A 26,274-nucleotide genomic window follows, 5' to 3' on the forward strand; every position below is an offset into this window, starting at 1 on the left:
AAAGACTCGCTTAGAGAAAAAACTGAATGCAACTTCCCCGAGCCCACTGCACCTTTTTCCCCTCACTTTGTTTTGGCAGTTGTGCTGTTGCCGGGTGAAAAAGTTAAATCACAAAAAGTAAAACAGGACCCTCATAACGTAAATGTTTCTTTTGGGTTCCAATTAGATCAATTCGCGGGGGGGTTCTACTCAAGCTGTCATGAGTTAATGTTGCTCTGTGGTTGATATTGACATCTGAACCGAGCCAAGCGGTAAGTGAAAGTAGTGAAGCACTCTCAGGGGGGGTATAGGGTTTCTAAACAGCAACATAGTTTCGTCGAAGGGACCAGAGGTTGACTGCAAAGTGAACATTTTACAAGCGGAAAAAGGCTGGCTGGCCATGTAGTACATGTACCTTGAGGAAACTAGAGCCTGCCTGGGCCAGACGTGTGCTTTAGAAAACACCCAACGGAAGTTCATTCACAGTGTGGGAAACCTGATTGAGACATGCTAAAACGGCCAATAAGTCCACTAAGCACACACGACACCCACACACACAATGTTCTCTGTTAACTCTGCTAACTCACCTTGTTCTGAATGTGTGTGATTGCTACTGGAATACCCAAACATCAGAGCATTCCATGGCCTTCGCAAGCTTACAGTCCATCCTTAAAGCAACATGGCCAACTCACGATAAGCAAAGGGAACAGTAAGGGCACAGAGCCCCAAGCATAGAGGACTGAAGAGTCTAATTTCCAGTACCAGAACGAGAGTGTTGGTAAGGCAACTGTGAATTCATATGAGGGTCTATTCACACACTTATCCCCATGTGAACTCAACTCACCCAAATAATGACCACTGGATGCAGGAGTGCTCGGTCTGCCACTTCCAACGCACTCAGCATTTCTCCAACTTCAGACAACCAAGAATTATTCACCTATGGATAAAAATTAAAAGCAATTGTCAGAAAATAGTGGAATATTGTTGAGTTGGCTATTTGAACAGCAAATAAAGAAAATGTGCATAACCTTCTATTTCCAACATGGTAAACATATTGGCAATAACATAAACAATATGCATAATGTTGAAACAGGCTAACTTATTTTCTGTTTTCCTAAACTTGTCCTGAAGTGTGAACTTACAGAAACTTGAATAAAGTTCCACTCTTTTGACAGAGATTTGGCATTGTCTCCTATCAAGTCTGAGATCACATCCACCTCCTTGAAGAAAGATACAAAGAAACATTTTACAGAAAAAAACAAATAATGATGTTAGTTAATGCTGTTAAATTCTATTGGAATGCAGGGGAGCTCAACTACAGTCCCAGAGGGTTTTCCATGCTGGTATGAATGTATCCCTGGCACTTGATCAAATAATTTCAACCAGAGTCTCAGTCCACACACCTGGTTACCCAATAATAAATTAGTCCCTGATTAGAAAGCAAGGACAAAACCAGCATACAGTGGGGAAAATAAGTATTTAGTCAGCCACCAATTGTGCAAGTTTTCCCACTTAAAAAGATGAGAGAGGCCTGTAATTTTCATCATAGGTACACGTCAACTATGACAGACAAAATGAGGAAAAAAAATCCAGAAAATCACATTGTAGGATTTCTAATGAATTTATTTGCAAATTATGGTGGAAAATAAGTATTTGGTCAATAACAAAAGTTTCTCAATACTTTGTTGGCAATGACACAGGTCAAACGTTTTCTGTAAGTCTTCACAAGGTTTTCACACACTGTTGCTGGTATTTTGGCCCATTCCTCCATGCAGATCTCCTCTAGAGCAGTGATGTTTTGGGGCTGTCGCTGGGCAACACGGACTTTCAACTCCCTCCAAAGATTTTCTATGGGGTTGAGATCTGGAGACTGGCTAGGCCACTCCAGGACCTTGAAATGCTTCTTACGAAGCCACTCCTTCGTTGCCCGGGCGGTGTGTTTGGGATCATTGTCATGCTGAAAGACCCAGCCACGTTTCATCTTCAATGCCCTTGCTGATGGAAGGAGGTTTTCACTCAAAATCTCACGATACATGGCCCCATTCATTCTTTCCTTTACACGGATCAGTCGTCCTGGTCCCTTTGCAGAAAAACAGCCCCAAAGCATGATGTTTCCACCCCCATGCTTCACAGTAGGTATGGTGTTCTTTGGATGCAACTCAGCATTCTTTGTCCTCCAAACACGACGAGTTGAGTTTTTACCAAAAAGTTATATTTTGGTTTCATCTGACCATATGACATTCTCCCAATCCTCTTCTGGATCATCCAAATGCACTCTAGCAAACTTCAGACGGGCCTGGACATGTACTGGCTTAAGCAGGGGGACACGTCTGGCACTGCAGGATTTGAGTCCCTGGCGGCGTATTGTGTTACTGATGGTAGGCTTTGTTACTTTGGTCCCAGCTCTCTGCAGGTCATTCACTAGGTGCCCCCTTGTGGTTCTGGGATTTTTGCTCACCGTTCTTGTGATCATTTTGACCCCACGGGGTGAGATCTTGCGTGGAGCCCCAGATCGAGGGAGATTATCAGTGGTCTTGTATGTCTTCCATTTCCTAATAATTGCTCCCACAGTTGACTTCTTCAAACCAAGCTGCTTACCTTTTGCAGATTCAGTCTTCCCAGCTTGGTGCAGGTCTACAATTTTGTTTCTGGTGTCCTTTGACAGCTCTTTGGTCTTGGCCATAGTGGAGTTTAGAGTGTGACTGTTTGAGGTTGTGGACAGGTGTCTTTTATACTGATAACAAGTTCAAACAGGTGCCATTAATACAGGTAACGAGTGGAGGACAGAGGAGCCTCTTAAAGAAGAAGTTACAGGTCTGTGAGAGCCAGAAATCTTGCTTGTTTGTAGGTGACCAAATACTTATTTTCCACCATAATTTGCAAATAAATTCATAAAAAATCCTACAATGTGATTTTCTGGATAAAAAAAATCTCAATTTGTCTGTCATAGTTGACGTGTACCTATGATGAAAATTACAGGCCTCTCTCATCTTTTTAAGTGGGAGAACTTGCACAATTGGTGGCTGACTAAATACTTTTTTCCCCCACTGTACATTGCGAAGCTCCAGGACTAGAGTTGAACACCATTGATCTTACGCTAAATTCTCTTCATGGCTGGATTGCTCATTAGAACAAATGAAAGGAGACAGGGAACCACTGCTGGGCTCTCTTTGTCTCTCTGACCTGGCAGAATGATACAGCGTACAAAGAAGCCCGGAGATTCTAGATGAGCCAAGTTAAATTTCATTACACTGTAAATCGAATCAAAATTCAGTGCAGTCCAAAATGGTAAAAGCTTTTTTGTTCACTGTAATTGTAACCACATTTTAGCTGTGTATCTTTCAACGAATTCACCCTTGCATACGAATGGAATGAACAGTACAACATGCTACAGTCAGTGTATCCATTTCATGTTCATCTCTCATGTTTTCCTAGTAATTCTTCCCTGGTCCTGTCTAACATTTCATACACAAGAGGAAATAAACACAGAAACAAACATCCACGCTCTGTGTTTGGCACCGACTGGGACTTGTCCGATTTTAAACGTTTAGAATAACAACGACAATTAGAAATATGAAATGGTTACGGGAAACATGTGGAGGGTTATTTGGTCCAGAAAGATAAGTTGCTTGTGGGTTCCGAGGGAAAACCATCAGAGTCAGAAATGTAGATTTGCGAGATTACATTTTCTGACATGATTTAAACAAGGTTGGTTGGGCATGAAATCCTGGAATGGGATATTTGTTCAAGATCAGGGAGGCCGTCTGGGAGAGCCAAGGAGACAGGAGGTCAAGGACCAACTACAGAACACACCAGAGTCAGTGACCGAGGCAGAAATCAAGTTCCAGGCTGCCAGAGGAAAAAAAGAGAACTACCCCAAACTATGAGTTTGAATTCAGAAAGTTCAGTGTTTGATAAGTGGTATCAAGTACCCAATGTTACCGCATTGTTTCCTAGTAAAGACCATATAAATACCAAGTCCCAGCTTAAAACAGGCGATAAAATAAAGCGTTACCTATTACTTTTTCGAACTATGAGTTGCTTGTTTGAAATGCTGAGAAACTCAGACAAAGAGAAAGGATGGACATGATTTGAATAAAGTGCTCAAAGTGTAGTTCAGTGAGCTTTGTCCCTGCCTAGCCCTAGCTGTTCCTCTATCTGGCTGTGTCCATGACAAAATATCTAGTAGGTCAAGGTTAATATTTTGGAAAAAGGAGTGATATAATTAATGTGTTCCAAGATTGTATTTAATTTTGAGTGAATATGAAATACTATCTTATACTAAGCTCAAAATGTTAGAGATAAGGAAGGGATGGAGGTGTTCTCCCTTCATCAAATCCTCCCCTCCTATCATGACATTAATGTCTATTAGATTGGGCTCTGACACATATTGTGTCAGAGCCTAAATTTAAAAAAGATGCAGATGTTTCAGTTGCAGCTCTAATTTAATGTCAGAATTATGTTTTTGTGGTAAAACTCCAATTCCTTTGTCTCAGGAGACTGAAATAAATATGACACTAATAGGTTTACTTATTAATCAAAATAACCATTAATGGATATAAAAGCTGTTTGTTTGAACAAGGTCTGGTAATGTCTGTTAAAGGACAAGTGATCTGGGGTTAATGAGGCAACTACTTTTATAAACCTAAAAAAAGTTTTATTTACCAAATTGTGTACAGAACAAGAAAAAAAAGTGCTAACAAGAACATTGTTTATAATATATTGCATATTAATACAATTTAATGTCTATTTTGTATCTTCCACTATGATTATGGGATCACGTCCATATTCATCCTGCTATGACAATCCCCTAATCATATTCTCCCCACAATAGCACACACACAAGCTGCCAAATCCTCCACCTGCACACACACTACACTGTGTGCTCGCCTCCAAGCTCCAGCTCAGCTCAGCCTCTACCTCCCTTATCCCCTGTATTAGATTCATTAATGGCACTGATCACAAAGCTAATTCCTCCTTCTCCGTTTCCTCTCCTTTCATCTCCCTCGAACCCCTGGGAAGGATGTATCAGGATGTATCTGGTCCCAGACACGCGTGCACCCAACATGACCCCACCGGCCACCTGAGTGCAGGGAACGATGGTTCCAATCAGAGCCAAAGCCTTAGGTTCATAGGATCCCATACGTCTCAGGGGTCTGCCTAGCACCTCGACAGCTAGATCCGCTGCCTGTTTGACGTGTACTGCCTGATGAAGGGCTTGGCACTGCTTCACAGGAGGATGAGCTGTCGGTGGGTCTATGCTCTCCCTGTAACACCAAAACACTTCATCCGCCATGCATTTCCCCTCTCTGTTGTCAACTACAGAGGGAGGATGTACTGTATATACTTTTTGATATATGCAGGAAGGAACATACTCTCGACAGTAATGTGGGGACGGTATGTTGGGAGGCAGGGGTGTCTATTTTAAAACAAATGAGAATGGAGTGCAGTGTGATGTGCAGTGTGATTTGTGCAGTGTGATTTGTGGGGGACGATATGACAACCCGTGACCCCTTCACCATGACTGAGAATGAATGGGAGATGTGTCATATGGGGACGGTATGGGGAAACTGGGAGCCCTTCAACATGACGGACGAAGGGTGGGAGTGAAGACTCATCTCTGAACACTCAATTAATCAGACAATTCCCATGGCATGACCAATATGACTGCCATCTGCTTTCCGTCATGCCGGGGAGGTGGAGAGGTGGAGAGGCAGAGGGGGGATGGAGGGAGGAGGGTGTGGAAGCCTTCAGACAAGCTCCATTATAGGTCTGACCGCAGATGGCTAGTCTAACCAGGGCCCACCCAAGTGGAGCTCACATGGTCTGGGAGAGGGGGGTTGTTGGAGGGGTGGGGTGGAAGAAACATCAATGTGATGATCGAATGTGGAATCTCACAAACATTGTAATCGTAATCATAATCAACATCATCATCACCATACCATGTCCAAAGCTCCCATGCTCCTCTGCAGAGCGTTGGCCAGCTCTGTAGCCTGTGCAGACCCACCTGTGATAACACAAGCCGACTGGGAGAGAGTCTCTGAAAAAGAAAGTGTACTTTGACCACTTTTGCTGTAAATCTCCATTACTTAGCAATGATAATCATCTTTAAACATTGTGAGAATTAATTTACATCATCAGCACTCGGGATTCAACTTGATTTACGTGGGGAAGTGATGTGCCAAAGAAACACACACACACACAGATGAAGATGTATTCTTGCATATGCTCCAAACACACACAAACAATGAATTCATTCATACACAAAGCTCTCTTGGTATAATTACTATTGTCAATATGTCATAATCTAATTGGTTGGCCCAGGTGCATACAGAGGTAAAGAGTAGGGTTGATGACTTTATGTATGTTTCCCTGATTGTGTAGAGACCATGATGGCTCTACCCTGCCCTGACTTGTATGGATGGCATTCACATCAGAGACTGCAAACACCCTCCCGTTCTTTCTGACAAACCTAAACAAGACTTCATAGAATATTTTCCTGGGAGAACAATAAAATCCTATTCTATTTCTCGTCTACGTCACTCCATTCCATTCTAAACTGGCATTGCCTCACACAGGACAAAACACCTTTACATCACTTATGTTGTATAGAAAATAGTGATAACATGCATTAGGTCTATAAAGTACATGGTTACTGTCTGAGGCAAACAATCATCATGTAAATATTGCACTTAAAAACAGTATAATGATGAAGTTGTGTATAAACATACATACAGATACACAGTCACATACCTTTGACAATGGACTCTGCTGCAGCCAGATCTCGTTTGTAGGTCACCTACAGCACAAATAAACTTAGTTTAACAACATGTTAGCATCAAACCTGCTCTAAAAAGCATTGTTAATTTTAGTGCAAATATATTTAGATTCATAGGCCTTACCCCATTACTGGCTTATTTCAAGTCTATCAAAACCATAAAAACCCTTTACTTTCAGTCATCATATCAAATAGTATTAAATACAATACACAATGTATAAATTAAAATCTGTACTTGTCCCTGTATAACAAACTAGTAATAAGCATACAGTTAGTGCTAAGGCAATGGCCTAATTTAGGCTTATAGGCATTGTCCCAAACTGAGTTCCAGTGTCCCAGGCTGGCTCACCTTCCACAGGGTTGGCGGGCCCTCGATGAGCTTGGCATTGGTGCCACAGTACTGCAGAGCCAGATGAAGGCACTCGGTGCCAAACTCAAAGTCTGACGCGCTGCACTATGAGGACAGGACACAAGAGGCGTGGGATTGTTGACGATGCATAATAAACTGAGTTAGTTCCTATTTCTTAAACAGAGTTGAGCAAGTCTTCTGGGGACAAACAAAGGAGAATAGGTCACAAACTCACATCGACCATATTTACATCTAAACAAAATGTTTCACCTAGTCTGCTCGGGGAGTCGAACCAGCAACCTTTCGCCACTAGGCTACCTGCCACCCCAAATCAAACAACAGTTGAGTTAGTTGAGTTCATAACACTTTGGCCCAGTGCAGTGAGAACACATTGGAATCAGATTGCCATTGCTGTAGTTTGCATTGCATTGAAAATTTGATATAAGCGATGAGCTCATGGCTTTTAAGATACTGTGTGTGGACTACAAAGGCTAAAGGCTAACTCATGCTACCTGAGATAATATGTGGACAATAATTTATTGGGATTATAAAAGAGAGGGTATTTTTCTCAGGACCCTGGAACTGAAGTAGAAATTACATGAGAAATATGGTAATTGAACCTGTAGCATTTTCTCCCAGTACAAAGGCATACACTGGAGACAGGATAGAGTGTCTCGCCTTTGTCTTTTCAGCCCAGAGTTCTGCCAGGCTCAATGCATGTCAAACTACAAATGTGAGGCTCACGTAGATTTTTTAGAATATGTCCTACAGTGCTAACTTGACAGACACCTTACACTTTCCCAACTTTGATGGACACAAGTGGAGAGGGGGTGGGGGTGGGGCACCCCCCCATCGCGCCAGAGCCTCTCGTTCTCACAAATACACTTACATCACTACAAATTTGTCTTAATTTTCGGTGAGATGCTATTTGACTGGCCTTGACACTCTGATTCACTTGCATAGTGAATGTGCTCTCATTTTCAGAGAGTCAAAGCCAAAATCAACAGGGCTCCCTGGTAATCTAAAATTCGTATGTGCCAGGAACCAAAATAACTGCAGACAAATGGAGCTCCAATTGGACCCATACTTCGGCTCTTAGTCAAGGCTTCCTACGTCCTTCAAAACACTGGTATCTGCATCACCATCTAATGGAGCCAAGGTTCAAATAGCAGAGCTCTGAAGTATCTGGGCTGTTTGAAAAATAAATATGGTGAATTTTTGCACTGACGGATTTGTGATAGACAGAAAAAGCCTTTAAGAATTTATAATGTTTCATCTGTAGGTGCTACAAAGAAAAATGTGTTTCATATGAAGCTTTACCGCTTGCTCTGTAATAGGAGTAGTATTTTGATTTCAATAATGATTTTCTTACATTAATGTATGAATATTTAAAAATAGAAACATGAATATTGAAAATATACCCTTTTTGATTTGGCAAATGTTTCAATATTGTTGAACATAATATACTCTACAGGCATATCAAAGTTCCAAAGTGGAATCTTTGCTAGTTTTAATGTTATGGACAATTTTATACAGAGGAATTGTCATAGTAGGCAATGTAACCAATCACAGCCCTCCTTTTACTTCTATCATTGCACATCACCCGCAGAGGGCAACTGTTTTGAATAGATTTTCACATTCACTGTTTGTAATGCTTACAAATTGGATCATAACTCTAAAAGTAGAAGAGATCGCACTCTAGAACTTTGAAATGCCCGTAGAGTATATTATGTTCAACAATATTTTGAAAAATTCACCAAATCAAAACATTTTCAGTGTTGGGGGTAATGAGTTACAAAAGTATTGTGTTACAGTAATGTATTACTTTTATTAGTAATATAACAAGTTACTGTGTTCAAATATTGTATTACTATTAGTTACTTTTTCCAAGTAACGTGTCCGATACTGGCAAATTGGGCCACCTTGATTGGCAAAGAGGGACACTTAATTATTTATTGTAAAGAAGGATAATTGAGAGAGTACACGAGTAAATAATATATATTCATGATAAACGTCAATTATTCATACAAATTAAATGTATTAAAACACTCTTTAGGTATTTTTGTGGAACATTTATAATTAATGATCTACACAAAATACTCTCCCATGTCAAAGTGGAAGAGAAATACTAACATTTGTAAAATAAAATATGAAAAATAAAACACTCATATATCTTGATTAGATAAGTATTCAACCCCCTGAGTCAACACCTTAGAATCACCTTTTGCAGCGATTACAGCTGTGAGTCTTTCTGGCTAAGTCTCTAAGAGCTTTCCACACCCGGATTGTGCAACATTTGCCCATTATTCTTTTCAAAATTCTTCAAGCTCTGTCAACTTGGTTGATGATCATTGCTAAACAACCATTTTTAAGTCTTGCCATAGATTTTCAAGCAGATTTATTTCAAAACTGTAACTCGGCCACTCAGGAACATTCACTGTCTTCTTGGTAAGCAACTCCAGTGTAGAGTTGGCCTTGTGTTTTAGGTTATTGTCCTGCTGAAAGGTGAATTAATCTCTGTGTCTGTTGGAAAGCAGACTGAACCAGGTTTTCTTCTAGGATTTTTCCTGTGCTTAGCTCTATTCCGTTTGTTTTTTACCTGAAAAACTCCCCAGTCCTTAAAGATTACAAGCATTCCCATAACATGATGCAGCCACCACTATGCTTGAAAATATGGAGAGTGGTGTGTAATGTGTTGTATTGGATTTGCCCCAAACATAACACTTTGTATTCTGGAAAAAAAGGGAATTGCTTTGCCACATTTTTTGCAGTATTACTTTAGTGTCTTGTTGCAAAAAGGATGCATATTTTGGGATATTTTATATTCTGTACAGGCTTCCTTGTTTTCACTCTGTCAATTGGGTTAGTATTGTGGAGTAATTACAATGTTGATCCATCCTCAGTTTTCTCCTATAACAGCCATTAAACTCTGTAACTGTTTTAAAGTCACCATTGGCCTCGTGGTGAATTCACCGAGCGGTTTCCTTCCTCTCCGGCAACTGAGCTAGGAAGGACGCCTGAATCTGTGTAGTGACTGGGTGTACACCATCCAAAGTGTAAGTTAATAACTTCACCATGCTCAGAGGGATATTCAATGTCTGCTTTTTATAACAAACTTACCCATCTTCCAATAGGTGCCCTTCTTTGCGAGGCATTGGAAAACCTCTGTGGTATTTGTGGTTGAATCTGTGTTTGAAATTCACTGCTCGACTGAGGGACCTTACAGAGAATTGTATGTGTGGGGTACAGAGATGAGGTAGTCATTCAAAAATCATGTTAAAAACTATTATTATTAGTCCATTTATTATGCACATTTTTACTACTGAACTTATTTAGGCTTGCCATAACAAAGGGGTTGAATACTTATTGACAAGACATTTCAGCTTTTTATTTTCTATTAATTTGTAAACATTTCGAAAAACATAATTCCACTTTGACATTATGTGTGTAAGCCAGTGACAAATAAATCTAAATGTAATCCAAAATTTCAATTCAGGCTGTAACATAACAAAATGTGAAAAAAGTCAAGGGGTGTGAACACTTTCTGAAGGCACTGTACATGTATGGTTATGAATATAGATAGCTAGGGTTTTATTGTTGGTGAGGTCATGTCTTTCTAAGTAAAATGAAGCTATGCTATCTCTCTCTAGCAAGCTAGCTGATAGCAGATTTAAGGAAAATGAAATGGAACATTTGATCCTATTTAGAAAATGGATTTCTGTTAAGAAAACATGTATTTCATAATCCCCAAAAATAGTATTTCTCCTAGAGGAGTGTCAGTTTGAAAGTAACAGTGTCTCCCAATTTGATAGTAGGCCATTGGCAGCAGCATACCACCCTGCATCTCACTGTTGGCTTGCCTCTGAAACTAAGCAGGGTTGGTCCTGGTTGGTCCCTGGATGCGAGACCAGATGATGCTTGAAGTGGTGTTGGAGGGCCAGTATGAGGCACTCGTTCCTCTGGTTAAAAAAAATATATATATAAATAAAAATGCCCCAGGGCAGTGATTGGGGACATTGCCCAGTGTAGGGTGCCGTCTTTCGGATGAGATGTTAAACCTCTGTGGTCACTAAAGATACCATGGCACTTATCGTAAGAGTATGGGTGTTAACCCCAGATTCATGGTTAAATTCCCCAACCTGTCCCTAATCATCCCCAGCTTCCAATTGGCACACCGATATTCACCCTATATGGAATTGTTCCACAGAAATGTGTTAAAGAGGAGACATTTATACTCATTATGATAAAACATAAATAATATTGAATATGTTCTAACGCAATTTCCATATAAACAATTGAAATCTGATTAAATGTAATTCAAAACGGAAAAGTGCCTCTTATCACAACAAAATGATATCTTGATAAAACTAACACATCAAAGGAATATTGTCCATAAACATCCTGGCAGCTTTACAAAAATATATATAGCCTACATATTAAAGCCATTAAATACAGGCTATCAATCACAACAAGTCCGACTTCAAATGCCGACCTCAAAATTCAAATAACTGGTGCATTAACTGACCGCGGGCGAATGCAAACTATGTCAGATAAATCCTACACATAATAATGCATTGAAATACAAGGTATATAATCAAAGGGATTACTTATCATCAAGGACCTACAGTATGTAAGTCAAACGAAACCTACCAAACAACGGCAAAAAGTACCAAAGGAAAATCTACACCTTCGCTCATCTGATAGCCTACAGGTAGGCCTATAGTCGAGCTTCGTGCTGAATAGACAGCTTTAAAAATATATATATATATAACGAGTAATAAGTAATAGATTGCTTTTCCAAATAACGAATCCAAACATTGTTCATGTTTATATTTTTCAATATTCATTAATTCATCAATTGTTATTGAAATCAAAATACTACTCATTCTACAGAGCAAGCAGTAAAGCTTCATATGACACCAATGTTTTGTAGCACCTACAGATGAATCATTATTGAGTCTTAAAGGAGGCCTGGATAAGGCCAAAATTTGAATTACGCTTTCAAATAAAGATGTCAAATATATGTCAACAATCCTTCCTCCAAACGACCAAATCGTCTCACATGTTAAGAAAAGAAATCACAGACAGTTAGACCTGTATTAACCATGTTACTTCAATGTTATTTTTACGTTACCTTTACCAAAGCCAAGAGGTATTTTTATTTTGTTCGACAGTGATACGCTTCACAGTGCCAGAGTATATTAATGTGTCATTTCTTTCCCAGACATAATCACGCCGTAGTGAAAATGAAGGCACCCTCACCACAAACTCTTCAGCTTGAAACCCTGCAGGTTCGAGCACATCTGGTGAACAATGGACGACTGTAAAGACTTGGTGTGATGTATGAGAATCATAAAGTCTTTTGTCATCTAGTCGCATTGCTGGGCATAATTATTTCTCAAGCATAAATCTCTCTCTGACTGTCATTTTATGTGATTCGAGGGACCTTTTAAAGCAATTATTTGACATTGAGAGGGAACATTAAAAACCTGCAGGACATGACTAGTGCTCGATTTGGAAAAAGGTTTTGCAGACATCCAAGGTTCTCTATTTCCCTGACCAGAGGTGAAGACAACTTCACAAAAACATTATCTAAACGTGAGAACTTACTACTGTACAAGGCTAGGTTTGGACAAGGTGCATCCTTGTTGGCATATTTCCATTTAAGAAAATCATTCAATAGTTTGTTGTTTTATCAGTCACATCCCTAATTCAAATGTGCATGGGAAACATAGTCATTTTTAGCCAGGTCAAGCAGACTGACCGGTGCACTCACGTTCTGTTTAATTGAAACAGAATGTGCGTTATCGTGAGATCAGGCTGGGTTCACGGGGCTATGTATTTTTTACATAGCCCCAAAAACAGGCTACCAGTTTTTATTGACTGGACCTTGGGTAGACTACAAGAGATGCTTGTGTACAAGAGCTGCCTAGTGCTTACAAGTACCTACCCTCTGATAAGCCTGGTAGATTACATCATAGATGAATCCCTGGGGCATCTCACTGGCTCTGTACTTGGTTCTCTCCAGAGAATGGTCCAGGTAGCCCTCCAATGTGGTAGCAATCACCGTGGAAACCAGAGGTCGGATAGCCCCAGCAGCCTGCAAAATAATAAACAGATCGGAATACGTCATTCTTTTTTATTCTTTATGGCAAACACACACATCATCCAAAATGTATCAAATGGTTCCGATCCTGTTGTGTCTTCAGGCTTACCACACTAGCTCTAACCATGGCTGGATACCAACAATAAATCCTTGCTAAACAACAGCTTGTGTACACAATGCCTTTCCTGTACAATTGGAAGTTCTTAATGAACAACATTCCCAAGATAATATTTTCTTGTGACCATGACATGATTGAGGATGGAAATCCCCATTGTGCCAAGAATAAGTATGGTCAATGAGATAGTGGGTACAAAATGACTTGCAAATGGAATGAAAGCAAACATGTGTTATGTGTGTTACACATGTTGTTAAAATCCAAATTAATATCATGCTCTTCGGAGAAGACTGACATTTTATCATGATCGGGGATACTGGCAAGTTAATGAAGACCAGACTGCTGGCATTGAGAGTCAGTCACTTACACCCACCCACCCACACACACACACACAGTAAATGGCAGCCCCAATGTCAAAGAGCTCCTGCGCTCACTTCTCACTTTTGTGACAAGCCTTCAACAATATCATGTCACAGCAAGTAAAATTTAAATATGAATCACCATCTAAACATATCGATGTCTTCCTTACCCACTAATATCAGCCAATGTGGTTTTCATGTGTGATGGCTTACAGTAGGTGTACATGGCTACAGTTGAGAGCAATGAATCAGTCCATCTGAGCCCCACTTACTGTGTTGGGGTGGAAGAGATAGAGAAGTTTGAATATGTACAAACCCCTTGCTCTTTGGCAGCCATTGTTATCTTGTGGAGGAAGTCCTCTTCCACAAAGGGCCGCACTGCATCATGGATGATTACCACCTTTGGTTTGACGCGGGCCGTACCATCCTCTCCCTCACTGAGGGCCCGGACCCCATTGAATATAGATCTGTGGCGAGTAGATCCACCATGTACCACTAGGACCTTTCTGTGGTGGAAGCGGTGGATAATGTCCATCATCAGGTCGAGGCTCTCCTTGGCAACCACCACAACAATGCTTTGGATCCATGGCACTCTGTCAAATAAACAGTGTGTATAGTTATAAGTCAACACCTTTAGTACTGTGGTTAGAACATATCATTCTTGTTGAGTTTATTTGTTTCATTAATTGTGTCATGACTTGTTATATTACCATACATAACACATTCTGGTGCAATTATTTGCATACATTATTTCAACAGAATTCCACTGAAATGGTCACTATGGAACAAAGATACATGGTAGTATCAAGAACAAGTAGGCTGTAGACGTTGTTGGAAGTTGTAGAAAGACTCAAAATTGGAATGTGTTACCTGATGGATTCAGTAAAAATCTATTGAATGGGATAATGAGACATTACAAAACCTTAATTGATTCAACGATAACATAAAAGCGCTTGACACCCCAGTGAAGTGGTTTGTTTACATGTGGCTACTGTCTCGTGCAGTGACAAGATTAAGGGGCAGGGACAGATATGTTTTTGAATGCAAACATTCGACACTTCAAGTGTTACCTCTCGAAAGTTTGAATTGTGTAGCTTATAAGAGGTCTGTTGAGAAATGTGCAGAACTGTTTGGGTGTCAGTAGCCCCGTTCTTTCTCCACTGCCACCGGCTGGAAGAACCACAGCTACCGGGAAATCGACGCTGCAAAGTCCCGCAATGTGCTTGTCCAACCGGGCTTCGCTTGCTGAGAAATGCCCTGGTTCAACAGGCCTGTCCATGTCGCCCGTTTCCTCTTGCATGCTTCAGGGCAATTGATTCATTTGAAGTCAAAACGGACTAACGGTGATGAATTAGGACATCCTACCGGTATCCCCGTATACAGTTTCATTCATTCCTTTATGGGAGGAGTAGCGTAGACGTGTGATTGATTCGATTTGTATCGTGTTATGTTGCAGCCAGAGTGCTACGCTTGCGCGCTGTCAAGGAAGCCCCATGCCAGCTATGCGTCACTAATGTTATCTGTGGGGTCTTTGCTGATGTTCTATGTATTTGTGGTTATTTATGACATCATTTTGCTTATACTGCATGCTTTCATGTCTTTTTAATTTTGACTGCTTGATGCAATTGAGCATACATTTACATTTTAGTCATTTAGCAGATGCTCTTATCCATAGTGACTTATAGGAGCAATTAGGGTCAAGTGCCTTGCTTAAGGGCACATCGACAGATTTTTCAGTCGGCTCAGGGTTTCGAACCAGCAACCTTTCAGTTACTGGATCAACGCTCTTAACCACTAGGTTACCTGGCGCATATTCATTTATTTATTCAAACTTGCTTGATCTGGTGCAAAAGTAAAGTATAACTAGTGTGATATGATAATTGTATGTGTAGGCCTATACTATATGGGGTTACTTGACCTACAGCGTATTCGGAAAGTATTCAGACCCCTTGACTTTTTCCACATTTTGTTAAGTTACAGCCTTATTCTAAAATGGATTAAATAAATACAAATCCTCATCAATCTACACACAATACCCCATAATGACAAGCGAAAACAGGTTTTTAGACATTTTTGCAAATGTATTAAAAATAAAAAACGGAAATACCTTATTTACATAAGTATTCAGACCCTTTGCTATGAGATTCGAAATTGAGCTCAGGTGCATCCTGTTTCCATTGATCATCCTTGAGATGGTTCTACAACTTGATTGGAGTCCACCTGTGGTAAATTCAATTGATTGGACATGATTTGGAAAGGCACACACCTGTCTATATAAGGTCCCACAGTTGACAGTGCATGTCAGAGAAAAAACCAAGCCAAGAGGTCGAAGGAATTGTCTGTAGAGCTCCGAGACAGGATTGTGTCGAGGCACAGATCTGGGGAGGGGTACCAAAAAATGTCTGCAGCTTTGAAAGTCCCCAAGAACACAGTGGCCTCCATAATTCTTAAATGGAAGAAGTTTGGGACCACCAAGACTCTTCCTAGAGCTGACCGCCCAGCCAAACTGAGCAATTGGGGGAGAAGGGCCTTGGTCAGGGAGGTGACCAAGAACCCGATGGTCACTCTGACAGAGCTCCAGAGTTCCTCTGTGGAGATGGGAGAACCTTCCAGAAAGACAACTATCTCTGCAGCACTCCACCAATCAGGCATTTATGGTAGAGTGGCCAGACGGAAGCCACTCCTCAGTAAAAGGCACACGACAGCCCGCTTGGAGTTTGCCAAAAGGCACCTAAAGGACTCTCAGACCATGAGAAACAAAATTCTCTGGTCTGATGAAACCAAGATTGAACTCTTTGTCCTGAATGTCAAGCGTCATGTCTGGAGGAAACCTGACACCATCCCTACAGTGAAGCATGGTGGTGGCAGCATCATGCTGAGGGGATGTTTTTCAGCGGCAGGGACTGGAAGATTAGTCAGGATCGAGGAAAGATGAATGGAGCAAAGTACAGAGAGATCCTTGATGAAAACCTGCTCCAGAGCGCTCAGGACCTCAGACTGGGGCGAAGGTTCACCTTCCAACAGGACAATGACCCTAAGCACACAGCCAAGACAACACAGGAGTGGATTCGGGACAAGTCTCTGAATGTCTTTGAGTGGCCCAGCCAGAGCCTGGACTTGAACCCGATCGAACATCTCTGGAGATACCTGAAAATAGCTGTGCAGCGATGCTCCCCATCCAACCTGACAGAGCTTGAGAGGATCTGCAGAGAAGAATGGGAGAAACTCCCCAAATACAGGTGTGCCACGCTTGTAGCATCATTCCCAAGAAGAAGAAAAAAAAATGAATGCACTCACTAACTGTAAGTCGCTCTGGATAAGAGTGTCTGCTAAATGACTAAAATGTAAAGACTCGAGGCTGTAATCGCTGCCAAATGTGCTTCAACAAAGTACTGAGTAAAGGGTCTGAATACTTTCCGTTTAAAAAATAATAATAATTACAAACCTGTTTTGGCTTAGTCATTATGGGGTATTGTGTGTAGATGAATGACGGGAAAAACAATTTTATCAATTTTAGAATACGGCTGTACAGTAACAAAAAGTGGAAAAAGTCAAGGGGTCCATCTAGTTGAAAGTCCATCTAGTGGTCCATAGAGCAATTTGGGGTAGGCCTACAGATTTGTAGGTGGTCGACATGCGCTGCCACCCAAGATATGTTTATAACTAAATGACTATGTGTAAGTAGCCTACCACAGGACATGGATTAACATCAATGAAACAAGAACTTGAATATGGCCCCCGGGACATAAAGTAATTGCAGGGGGAACATCAAGGGCAGGCCTCGTTGTCAATAAAGTATGCAAAGTATGCATGTATTGGAAGTTAATAATACTGGGTAATATTCTATTTTAAAGTGGCAAAGTAGGTCTCTAAAGTAAGAACCAACACAATACAATAAGGTGAAGTTTGTGTTAACATTTATTATTTTTTCAATGAAACATGAGCAATGACAAATGTGTGATGCATATAAAAGGTTTATCAAATGAATAGCAATACAAAATATATATTACATCATATACATCTTATAGAAAACGTTTATACATATGTTATCATACTTCAGAGGACTATATGATACTATATATGTACACATATTTACATTGTGTTGTGTATTTGTGGTGCTTTTGTGTTGGGAAATCCCTTTTCATGCAGAGCCTATTTTATTACATTATATTGGCTGTAAAACTGTGTTTGCATAATGGAGTGAAGTGCAGGTTTACATTGTCATACAAGATCTTGAATGATGTGAGTTATCTTAAAGTTCCAGACAGTTCAATTGGTCATGATGACCCCATTTAGGTTCATTTCATCTAATTAGCTAATGATTTAATGGTGCCCATTGGTCCTCAGATGTAGAAGGCCATTCACATTTACAAAGTCACTCTCAGTGGTCCTCCTCACAACAAGCCAGTCCCAATAAGAGATAATCCAAGACCACAGTCACTGAGGCATTCTGCAGTCCTGCCTTAGGGCTCTGCTTCATGCCAGTTCTCGTTTAGCTTGATCTTCCCTAGCCTCCTTTTGGCTTTGACTTTGTGTTTGTGGAGAAGCTGGGGCTGAGACAAGGTAGGCTCCTCAAACTTCATATGGCTTGACTCGTTGTGTTTCCGGGAGTACCTCTTACACTTGCACGAGGTGACCACTGTGATTTTGTATGTTCTTGTGCTGCCATCTTGGCACTGCAGCTGGATGCGTTGGGTGCGCGTCTTGTCGTTGACGCAGCGCCAGTCCTGACTGTTCCTCCGGCTCCAGAACTTTCTGCCGTAGCCACCACCGATCCAGTTGGGAAGCATCTGGGCGGGGAGGCACTCGCCAGCACATACTAGCTCCTTTATGGGGTTGATGCTTGTGCATTGGCCATCAGAGATGTACTTGGTGGACCTCAGCTCTCTACAGCCAACTTGGCTTCTCTGATCTGTAAGAGAGAGAAACAGAAAAACGATGAGAATCAAACCACTTTGAACATCTAGTGAAGATTAAAACATCATTTTGTAGCCCCAAACTATTTGGTTTCACTTTTAATTCTACTGCAGGTAACATAAAAGGGTTTTGATCAGAAAACATTAAAAACACAGCTGTCTTGGTCTATTTGGTTCATTTTTAGGTTTTTGGCACAGACTGTAAGCCTATACCGATTACTGGCTTGTAGAGAGGAAATGGTGCATTGCTCTTGCATGAGAGGAAGGGCTTTAGTGTTCTGAGCTATGTCAATGGAGCTGGCTTTCTAATAGGATTATCAGCGGGCAACTGGTAAGACTATCAGCACTGTTCTGCTCCAGGCTACAGCTCCTCACTCACACTGTAATCCAAGCCAGGGCCCCATTCACAGACTGCCATACACCTCTGTGACAATGTGCCCCCTTCTCTATGACAGAGTCTGATGAATGAAGAGAGGAGAGGCTCCTTTTCTCTCCTTCATGTTCGGGGTCCTGAAAGAGCTCAAGTCAAACAGCGCCACAATCACAGACTTCCTGTGCATAGGAACACACCTCCATTCAGTGGCGCTGACACACGATCACTCCCCAAACACTAGCCTGGCTGCCCTGGGTGACTCATCACTACTGCCTTGCTTGGACGCCTGCCAGGAGTGTGTGTGTGTGTGTGTGCGTGTGTGTGTATTGAAGATCATTGTGCCAAATTTGCCTGGTCTCACTCAGTTAGGGCATCTGATACTGTCTCTGGAGAGTGTCACTACTTAGCTACTGACCAGAGCTGATCTTATCCATTTCTATTGTACTATGAAATACTAAATATGAATATAAATAAGATATATTTCATAGGCCCACTATATATATAAAACAGCTGGTTGTAGTTTTAACAGTTACATTTTTACATTAAGAATGTAGTATATTAATTGCCTATTTATTTTGCTTATTTACTATCTTCTACATTTCAGATATCATGTAGAGAACACCATCTCAACAAACTAATTGTAGAAGCCTCTATAAATCTGCTTGTGCTGGAATAAATCTGGCTATACACTTGTCTTGAAATTAAAAAAGTTTAAAACCAAGTGAAAATAGTTAAAAACCTTAAAGCACAATTTCTCAATGTTTTGAGAAACAGTACTCACCAACTCTATCGTTCCCAGCAGTATTTCCCGCGCCTCTCCCGCCGTTTCTTGCCCGATTTAAAGAGACATTGCTCGGGGCATCTTGCACAGGGGTATCCACGTGCGAGTATAGGATCTCCGTAGCATCATTATTGAACGCCTGGCAACTCCTCACAAGAATACAAAACAAGAATACCAGGTGGCACGACTCGCATGCACTCAAGTGCATGTTTGCTTCTGTGAATGTAAGGAATAAGCAGATCACCTGTCAGTAAACTGATTCTGTGCCTCTGATGTCTGCGGCAGAGATATGTCTGCGGCAGAGATACTACATTCTGGGCATTTATATTGGCCTGCCCGCGTCTTGTTTTGGCAACCGCTCAGGTGCACATCATGGGGTCTCTTGACTGAAGGCTGGGCATAACTGGATAACCACGCCCATTTGTCTGTGCGCAGCAGAGCCAGTGAGTCTACAACATCTGGAATGATTCTGTTCCTGTCACTCCAATTGATGGGATTTGGTGCTATTGAGTAATTTGTGCTTCATTATAATTATAAGTCAGATCGCAATCTATTCATCACATTTAATCTATTCAAAATATTAGAAGAGTCCCCACTTTTGGTCTCTACAATAATGTGTTCCTTTTCTGTTCATTTTTTTTTTTTTGCCTAGCTCAATTTTATATTCCCTCGTCATTTAATAATCTTCCATGTTCTGACATGCAGTCTCACCTATTCTCTTAATTCAAAAATGAAAGCTGATATGGTCTCAGTCATTCTCTTCCTCTCGACCTCTCAATCCCCTGTCATGTTTACGGCTAATGATTGGAGTGCCTAGACTACCTGGAGTCTTTGTGTGTGCGCGCTACTTATGTCAACGAGAGATATAATTACTTCTGTGGGAGCATTCACTTCAGCCTTGTCTTCCAGATTTGAAAATAAGTGTCACACATAAACACTAATTGTTACTCATGTGAATTAAATCTGATTCACTTTTGTTCAGTGTCATTATCATATGAACCTTAAATATAGGGTCCTCCTTCCTCCTGTGTAGAATACCACAAAGCATCGAAAGCAAAGCAGATGCACTGTATCTTGTGATATAATATCTGTGTAACGATCCCGGCAGTCTGAGTCGGGTCCTGTCTGTGGACTAGTTTTTCTGCTCGTGATCTCCAGTTTCCCGAGGGTTCTGGAACGCTCCGGGGAGCTCTCTTGATTTCCGCACCTGCATCCCATCAGCAATCTGCACACCTGGTCCTGATCATCACCCTTCTTAGGCTCTGGCCTAACATCCATTCCCTGCCGGATCGTTAGCCATGAACAGTAGGTTTACCAGAGTATCAGTCGTAGAGCTTCTAGCGTTAGTTTTGTTGTTTTGCACCTTGTTGATTTATTGTTTACTTACCTCCGTTTTGTTCCATCTGCAGTCACTCGTCCGGAACCTTCATCCAACCTCTGCCTGGTGGTCGGCGGCTGCCGAGCCATGATTGAATCAACCACTGCACCCCCAACAACTAATCAACGCCGCCCGCTCTGTTCCCTGGATTATTCAGCATCACTCTTGAACTTGTAAATAAACACTCACCTTCGTTTCAACTTACCTTGTCCTGGTCTGCTTCTGGGTTCTGGCTTTGTAACTCGTGACAGAACGATCCGGCCAGTATGAACCCAGCGGACCTGGACTCTGTTCGCCATGCCATTACCCATCAGGAGAAGATGTTGGGCCATCATAGCACGGAGCTACAGGAGATCGCGTTGGCAGTTCGGAACCTTTCTACCGGTCTGACGGAGGTCCAGAACCAGCGAGTTTCCGGTGGAGGATCCACTACCGGTTTCACCCATCTCGCCTGCCGCGTCTGGAGCGGTGTCCTTCCGTGAGCCCAAGGTTCCGACGCCGGATAAATATGAGGGGGAGCTGGGAAGATGCCGTTCTTTCCTTATGCAGTGTGGGTTAGTGTTCGATCTACAGCCCTACTCTTATGCCACAGACAAGGCTAGGATAGCCTTCGTGATTGAGTTGCTGCGTGGTCGAGCGCTGGAGTGGGCTTCAGCCGTTTGGGAACGACAAGACCCCTGCATGGCTTCATACCCGGGGTTCACGGCCCGAGCTGAGGAAGCTTTTCGACCATTCCGTCCGAGGGAGGGACGCAGCTAGGCGCCTGTTTTCGCTTCACCAAGGAACTCGTAGCGTGGCCGACTTCGTGATCGAGTTCAAGACGTTGGCTGTGGAGAGTGGGTGGAATGAGGAGTCTCTGCAAGCGGCCTTCTACCAGGGTCTGTCGGAGCAGCTCAAGGATGAGTTGATCTCCTATCCGAGCCTAGTGACCTGGACAGCTTGGTAGCCTTGTCTATTCGGGTGGATAATCGAGTCCGAGAGCGAAGGAGGGAGAAGCAATGGGGTCCGTCCAATCGATCAGCTTCTCAGGTTCCAGTCGGGTCGGGGATTGGACCAGAATACGTCGATCATCGTCCACCACACAGGATTAGTGGAGAGGTCCTGTCTCCCGATTCGGAACCAATGCAAGTAGGGGCGGCACGGGTTAACCAAGGAGGAACGCCAACTCAGACGTAGGACTAACTGTTGCCTCTACTGTGGTGGTTCGGGACATTACCTCGCCACCTGTTCCCGGCGGTCGTCAAACTGCGCGGCTCGCTAAAGTTGGGAGGACTTTTAGCGAGCCAGTTTCGACCTCTCAATACCTCTGTCAGACCCCGTTTCCCGGCTACCCTTGTGAACAGGAATCAGAGCTTAGCGATTAACGCTTTTATCGATTCAGGTGCCGATGGAAGCTTTCTTGATGCCGAGTTGGTGGAACAGCTGGGGCTTTCAAGGAGCAATTGCCGGAAGCCATTGAAGCGACCACTCTGAACGGCAGTAGGCTGGCACGTATCACGATGAGGACTGAACCGGTTAAGATGCTGTTGTCGGGGAATCATTCGGAGATGATTTCATTCTTCATTCTGCCGTCTTCCCATGTTCCTCTGGTCCTTGGATACCCCTGGCTGAAGGAACACAATCCCACGTTCGATTGGGTGACGGGCAAGGGTAACGAGTTGGAGCCTTGATTGTCATGCTAACTGTCTCAAGACTGCCTGTCCCCATTCGGTTCCCAGTCAGGTGATTGAGGCTAAACCCCCAGATTTGTCCCTGGTTCCCGAGACATATCACGATTTGGGGGAAGTGTTCAGTAAGCAGAAGGCTCTGTCACTCCCTCCCCACCGACCATATGATTGTGCCATCAACCTGTTCCCTGGAGCTGTCTACCCCAAGGGAAGGTTATACAGTATCTCCCGCCCTGAACGTGAGGCTTTGGAGACCTACATCAAGGAGTCCCTAGCTGCTGGTCTCGTTCGTCCCTCGTCATCACCCCTGGGGGCAGGATTCTTCTTTGTGGGTAAGAAGGATGGCTCTCTTCGACCGTGTATTGATTATCGGGGGTTGAATGACATCACGGTCAAGAACAAGTATCCCCTGCCCTTGATGAGTTCTGCCTTCGACTCCTTACAGGGTGCTACGGTGTTCACCAAGCTAGACCTACGCAATGCGTATCACATGGTCCGGATCAGAGAGGGAGACGAGTGGTTGACGGGTTTCAATACACCGATGGGTCACTCGAGTATCAGGTGATGCCGTTTGGACTGACCAATGCTCCAGCGGTATTCCAGAGTATGGTGAACGGCGTCCTGAGAGACATGATCGGTCTCTTTGTGTTTGTTTATCTGGATGACATTCTGATCTTCTCGAAGGAACCTTCCGACCACGTCCAGCATGTCCGGCAGGTTCTGCAGCGATTGTTGGAGAATCGCCTGTTCGTGAAGGCCGAGAAGTGCGAGTTTCACGCCCACACGACATCCTTTCTCGGGTACATCATCTCCAGGGGAGAGATTAGGATGGACCAGGAGAAGGTTAGAGCGGTTCTGGAATGGGCCCAGCCCGGTACGAGATTGCAGCTCCAGAGATTTTTGGGGTTTGCGAATTTCTACCGCAGATTCATCCGGGATTACAGCCGTGTGGCCGCTCCGTTAACTGCCTTGACTTCCAGTATCAGGAGCTTCAAGTGGAATCCGGAGGCGGATCGGCGTTTCTGGATTTGAAGAGGCGATTCACCAACGCACCGATTCTCTCTCAACCGGACACGGCCCGTCAGTTCGTCGTTGAAGTGGGACGCGTCTGATGTGGGAGTTGGCGCCATCCTGTCGCAGCGATGCTCCACGGACAGTAAACTCCATCCCTGCGCCTACTACTCTCGTCGCCTTTCGCCTGCGGAGAGGAATTACGATGTGGGTAACCGGGAGCTTCTCGCGGTGAAACTTGCCTTGGAGGAGTGGCGCCACTGGTTGGAGGGGGCGGAGCAACCGTTTATGGTCTGGACTGACCACAAGAATCTTGCTTACGTGCAATCGGCTAGAGCGTCTCAACTCCCCGTCAGGCCAGGTGGTCGTTGTTTTTCGGACGATTCAATTTTTCCCTGACGTTCCGACCTGGATCTAAGAACGGCAAGGCGGACGCCTTGTCTCGGATGTTCTCCAAGACGGAGGAGAGTGGGTCCAAGACCGAGACAATTCTCCCCCGGAACTGCGTCGTGGGAGCTGTTAGGTGGAAGATTGAGGAGGAGGTGATGGCGGCCCTTCGGACGCAGCCCGGTCCCGGTAACGGTCCACCCGGTCGGTTGTTTGTGCCTGAGTCGGTTCGTCCTGCGGTCCTCAAATGGTCCCACGCCAGCAAGATGGCTTGTCACCCTGGCGTGGCTCGGACGATGGCGCTTCTTCGCAGAGCGTTTTTGGTGGCCTGCCATGGCCGAGGATACTCGGGGTTATGTTGCTGCCTGTCCAGTGTGTGCGCAGAATAAGAGTACCAATCGGCCCAGCTCTGGACTACTTCACCCCCTTCCTATTCCCCGGCGACCATGGTCGCATCTGGCCCTGGACTTTGTCACTGGGTTGCCCGCTTCTGAGGGGAACACGGTCGTTCTGACTATCGTGGACAGATTCAGCAAGTTCGCCCACTTTGTGCCAATTGCCAAGCTTCCCTCTGCCTCGGAGACGTCCGAGATCCTGGTTAGGGAGGTTTTCAGGGTCCACGGTTTGCCCAGTGATATCGTTTCCGACCGTGGCCCTCAGTTTACCTCTGCTGTCTGGAAGTCCTTCTGTTTGGCCATTGGAGCTACAGTCAGTCTCACATCTGGTTTTCACCCCCAATCTAATGGTCAGGCGGAGAAGCCAACCAGAAGATGGAATCCACGCTACGCTGCCTGGCCTCTTCCAACCCCACCTCCTGGGTCTCTCAGTTGCCTTGGGTTGAGTATGCCCACAATACTCTTCCTACATCTGCCACTGGGATGTCTCCCTTCCAGTGCCTGTATGGTTACCAACCTCCCTTGTTCCCTTCTCAGGAGAAGGAGCTCTCAGTGCCTTCTGTTCAGGCCCATATTCGTCGTTGCCACCGGACCTGGCATCGGGCCAGAAAGGCACTCCTTAGAGTTTCGGACCGGTATCAGCTCCAGGCGAATCGTCGCCGGATCCCCGCTCCCACCTATACCATCGGAGATAGGGTCTGGTTGGCTACACGGGATCTTCCTTTACGGACTGAGTCTAGGAAGTTGTTACCGAAGTTCATTGGTCCGTTTGTGGTGGAGAAGGTGATCAATCCGGTGGCAGTTCGACTCAAACTCCCGAGGACGCTCAGAGTCCATCCCACCTTTCATGTCTCCTGCCTCAAGCCTGTTTTCCTCAGTCCTCTGTTGCCTCCTCCGCCTCCCTCCTCCTCCTCCTCGGATGATCGGAGGTGGTCCTGCCTACACGGTGCGACGCATCATGGATTCCAGACGGCGGGGCCGGGGTTTCCAGTATCTCGTGGACTGGGAGGGGTATGGTCCTGAAGAGAGGAGTTGGATTCCGCGGCGACAGATCCTAGATGCTGACCTCATCCGTGACTTCTACCGCCTCCATCCTGGCGCTCCGGGGAGTCCGCCCGGTGGCGTTCGTCGGAGGGGGGGTACTGTAACGATCCCGGCAGTCTGAGTCGGGTCCTGTCTGTGGACTAGTTTTTCTGCTCGTGATCTCCAGTTTCCCGAGGGTTCTGGAACGCTCCGGGGAGCTCTCTTGATTTCCGCACCTGCATCCCATCAGCAATCTGCACACCTGGTCCTGATCATCACCCTTCTTAGGCTCTGGCCTAACATCCATTCCCTGCCGGATCGTTAGCCATGAACAGTAGGTTTACCAGAGTATCAGTCGTAGAGCTTCTAGCGTTAGTTTTGTTGTTTTGCACCTTGTTGATTTATTGTTTACTTACCTCCGTTTTGTTCCATCTGCAGTCACTCGTCCGAACCTTCATCCAACCTCTGCCTGGTGGTCGGCGGCTGCCGAGCCATGATTGAATCAACCACTGCACCCCCAACAACTAATCAACGCCGCCCGCTCTGTTCCCTGGATTATTCAGCATCACTCTTGAACTTGTAAATAAACACTCACCTTCGTTTCAACTTACCTTGTCCTGGTCTGCTTCTGGGTTCTGGCTTTGTAACTCGTGACAA

At 43.8% G+C, this 26,274-nt stretch overlaps 2 protein-coding genes across 2 annotated transcripts in view; both read right to left on the minus strand.

Annotated features, from left to right (window-relative positions):
* The window catches only part of LOC121553358 (D-ribitol-5-phosphate cytidylyltransferase), a 35,302-nt gene extending 20,122 nt beyond the window's left edge, over window positions 1-15,180 (minus strand). Inside the window, exons 1-8 of the mRNA XM_041866403.2 lie at window positions 14,757-15,180; window positions 14,003-14,279; window positions 13,057-13,206; window positions 7,107-7,211; window positions 6,733-6,778; window positions 5,922-6,019; window positions 1,122-1,199; window positions 824-916 (exon numbers count right to left, since the gene is read on the minus strand). Of these exons, the coding sequence (XP_041722337.2) occupies window positions 824-916; window positions 1,122-1,199; window positions 5,922-6,019; window positions 6,733-6,778; window positions 7,107-7,211; window positions 13,057-13,206; window positions 14,003-14,279; window positions 14,757-14,986 (1,077 nt within the window). The 5' untranslated portion in view covers window positions 14,987-15,180. The remainder of the gene's footprint in view (window positions 1-823; window positions 917-1,121; window positions 1,200-5,921; window positions 6,020-6,732; window positions 6,779-7,106; window positions 7,212-13,056; window positions 13,207-14,002; window positions 14,280-14,756) is intronic.
* A 2,416-nt stretch (window positions 15,181-17,596) lies between these two features.
* Window positions 17,597-20,124, minus strand: LOC121553349 (sclerostin domain-containing protein 1-like). Its single transcript, XM_041866389.2, has 2 exons — window positions 19,757-20,124; window positions 17,597-18,598 (listed from the first exon to the last, which is right to left on the minus strand). Exons 1-2 carry the CDS (start codon window positions 19,962-19,964, stop codon window positions 18,150-18,152), a joined length of 657 nt encoding a protein of 218 aa, XP_041722323.2. The 5' UTR covers window positions 19,965-20,124; the 3' UTR covers window positions 17,597-18,149.
* Window positions 20,125-26,274: the final 6,150 nt, after the last annotated feature.

The sequence above is a fragment of the Coregonus clupeaformis genome, chromosome 37 (assembly GCF_020615455.1).
Source record: "Coregonus clupeaformis isolate EN_2021a chromosome 37, ASM2061545v1, whole genome shotgun sequence".
NCBI classification, from domain to species: domain Eukaryota; kingdom Metazoa; phylum Chordata; class Actinopteri; order Salmoniformes; family Salmonidae; genus Coregonus; species Coregonus clupeaformis.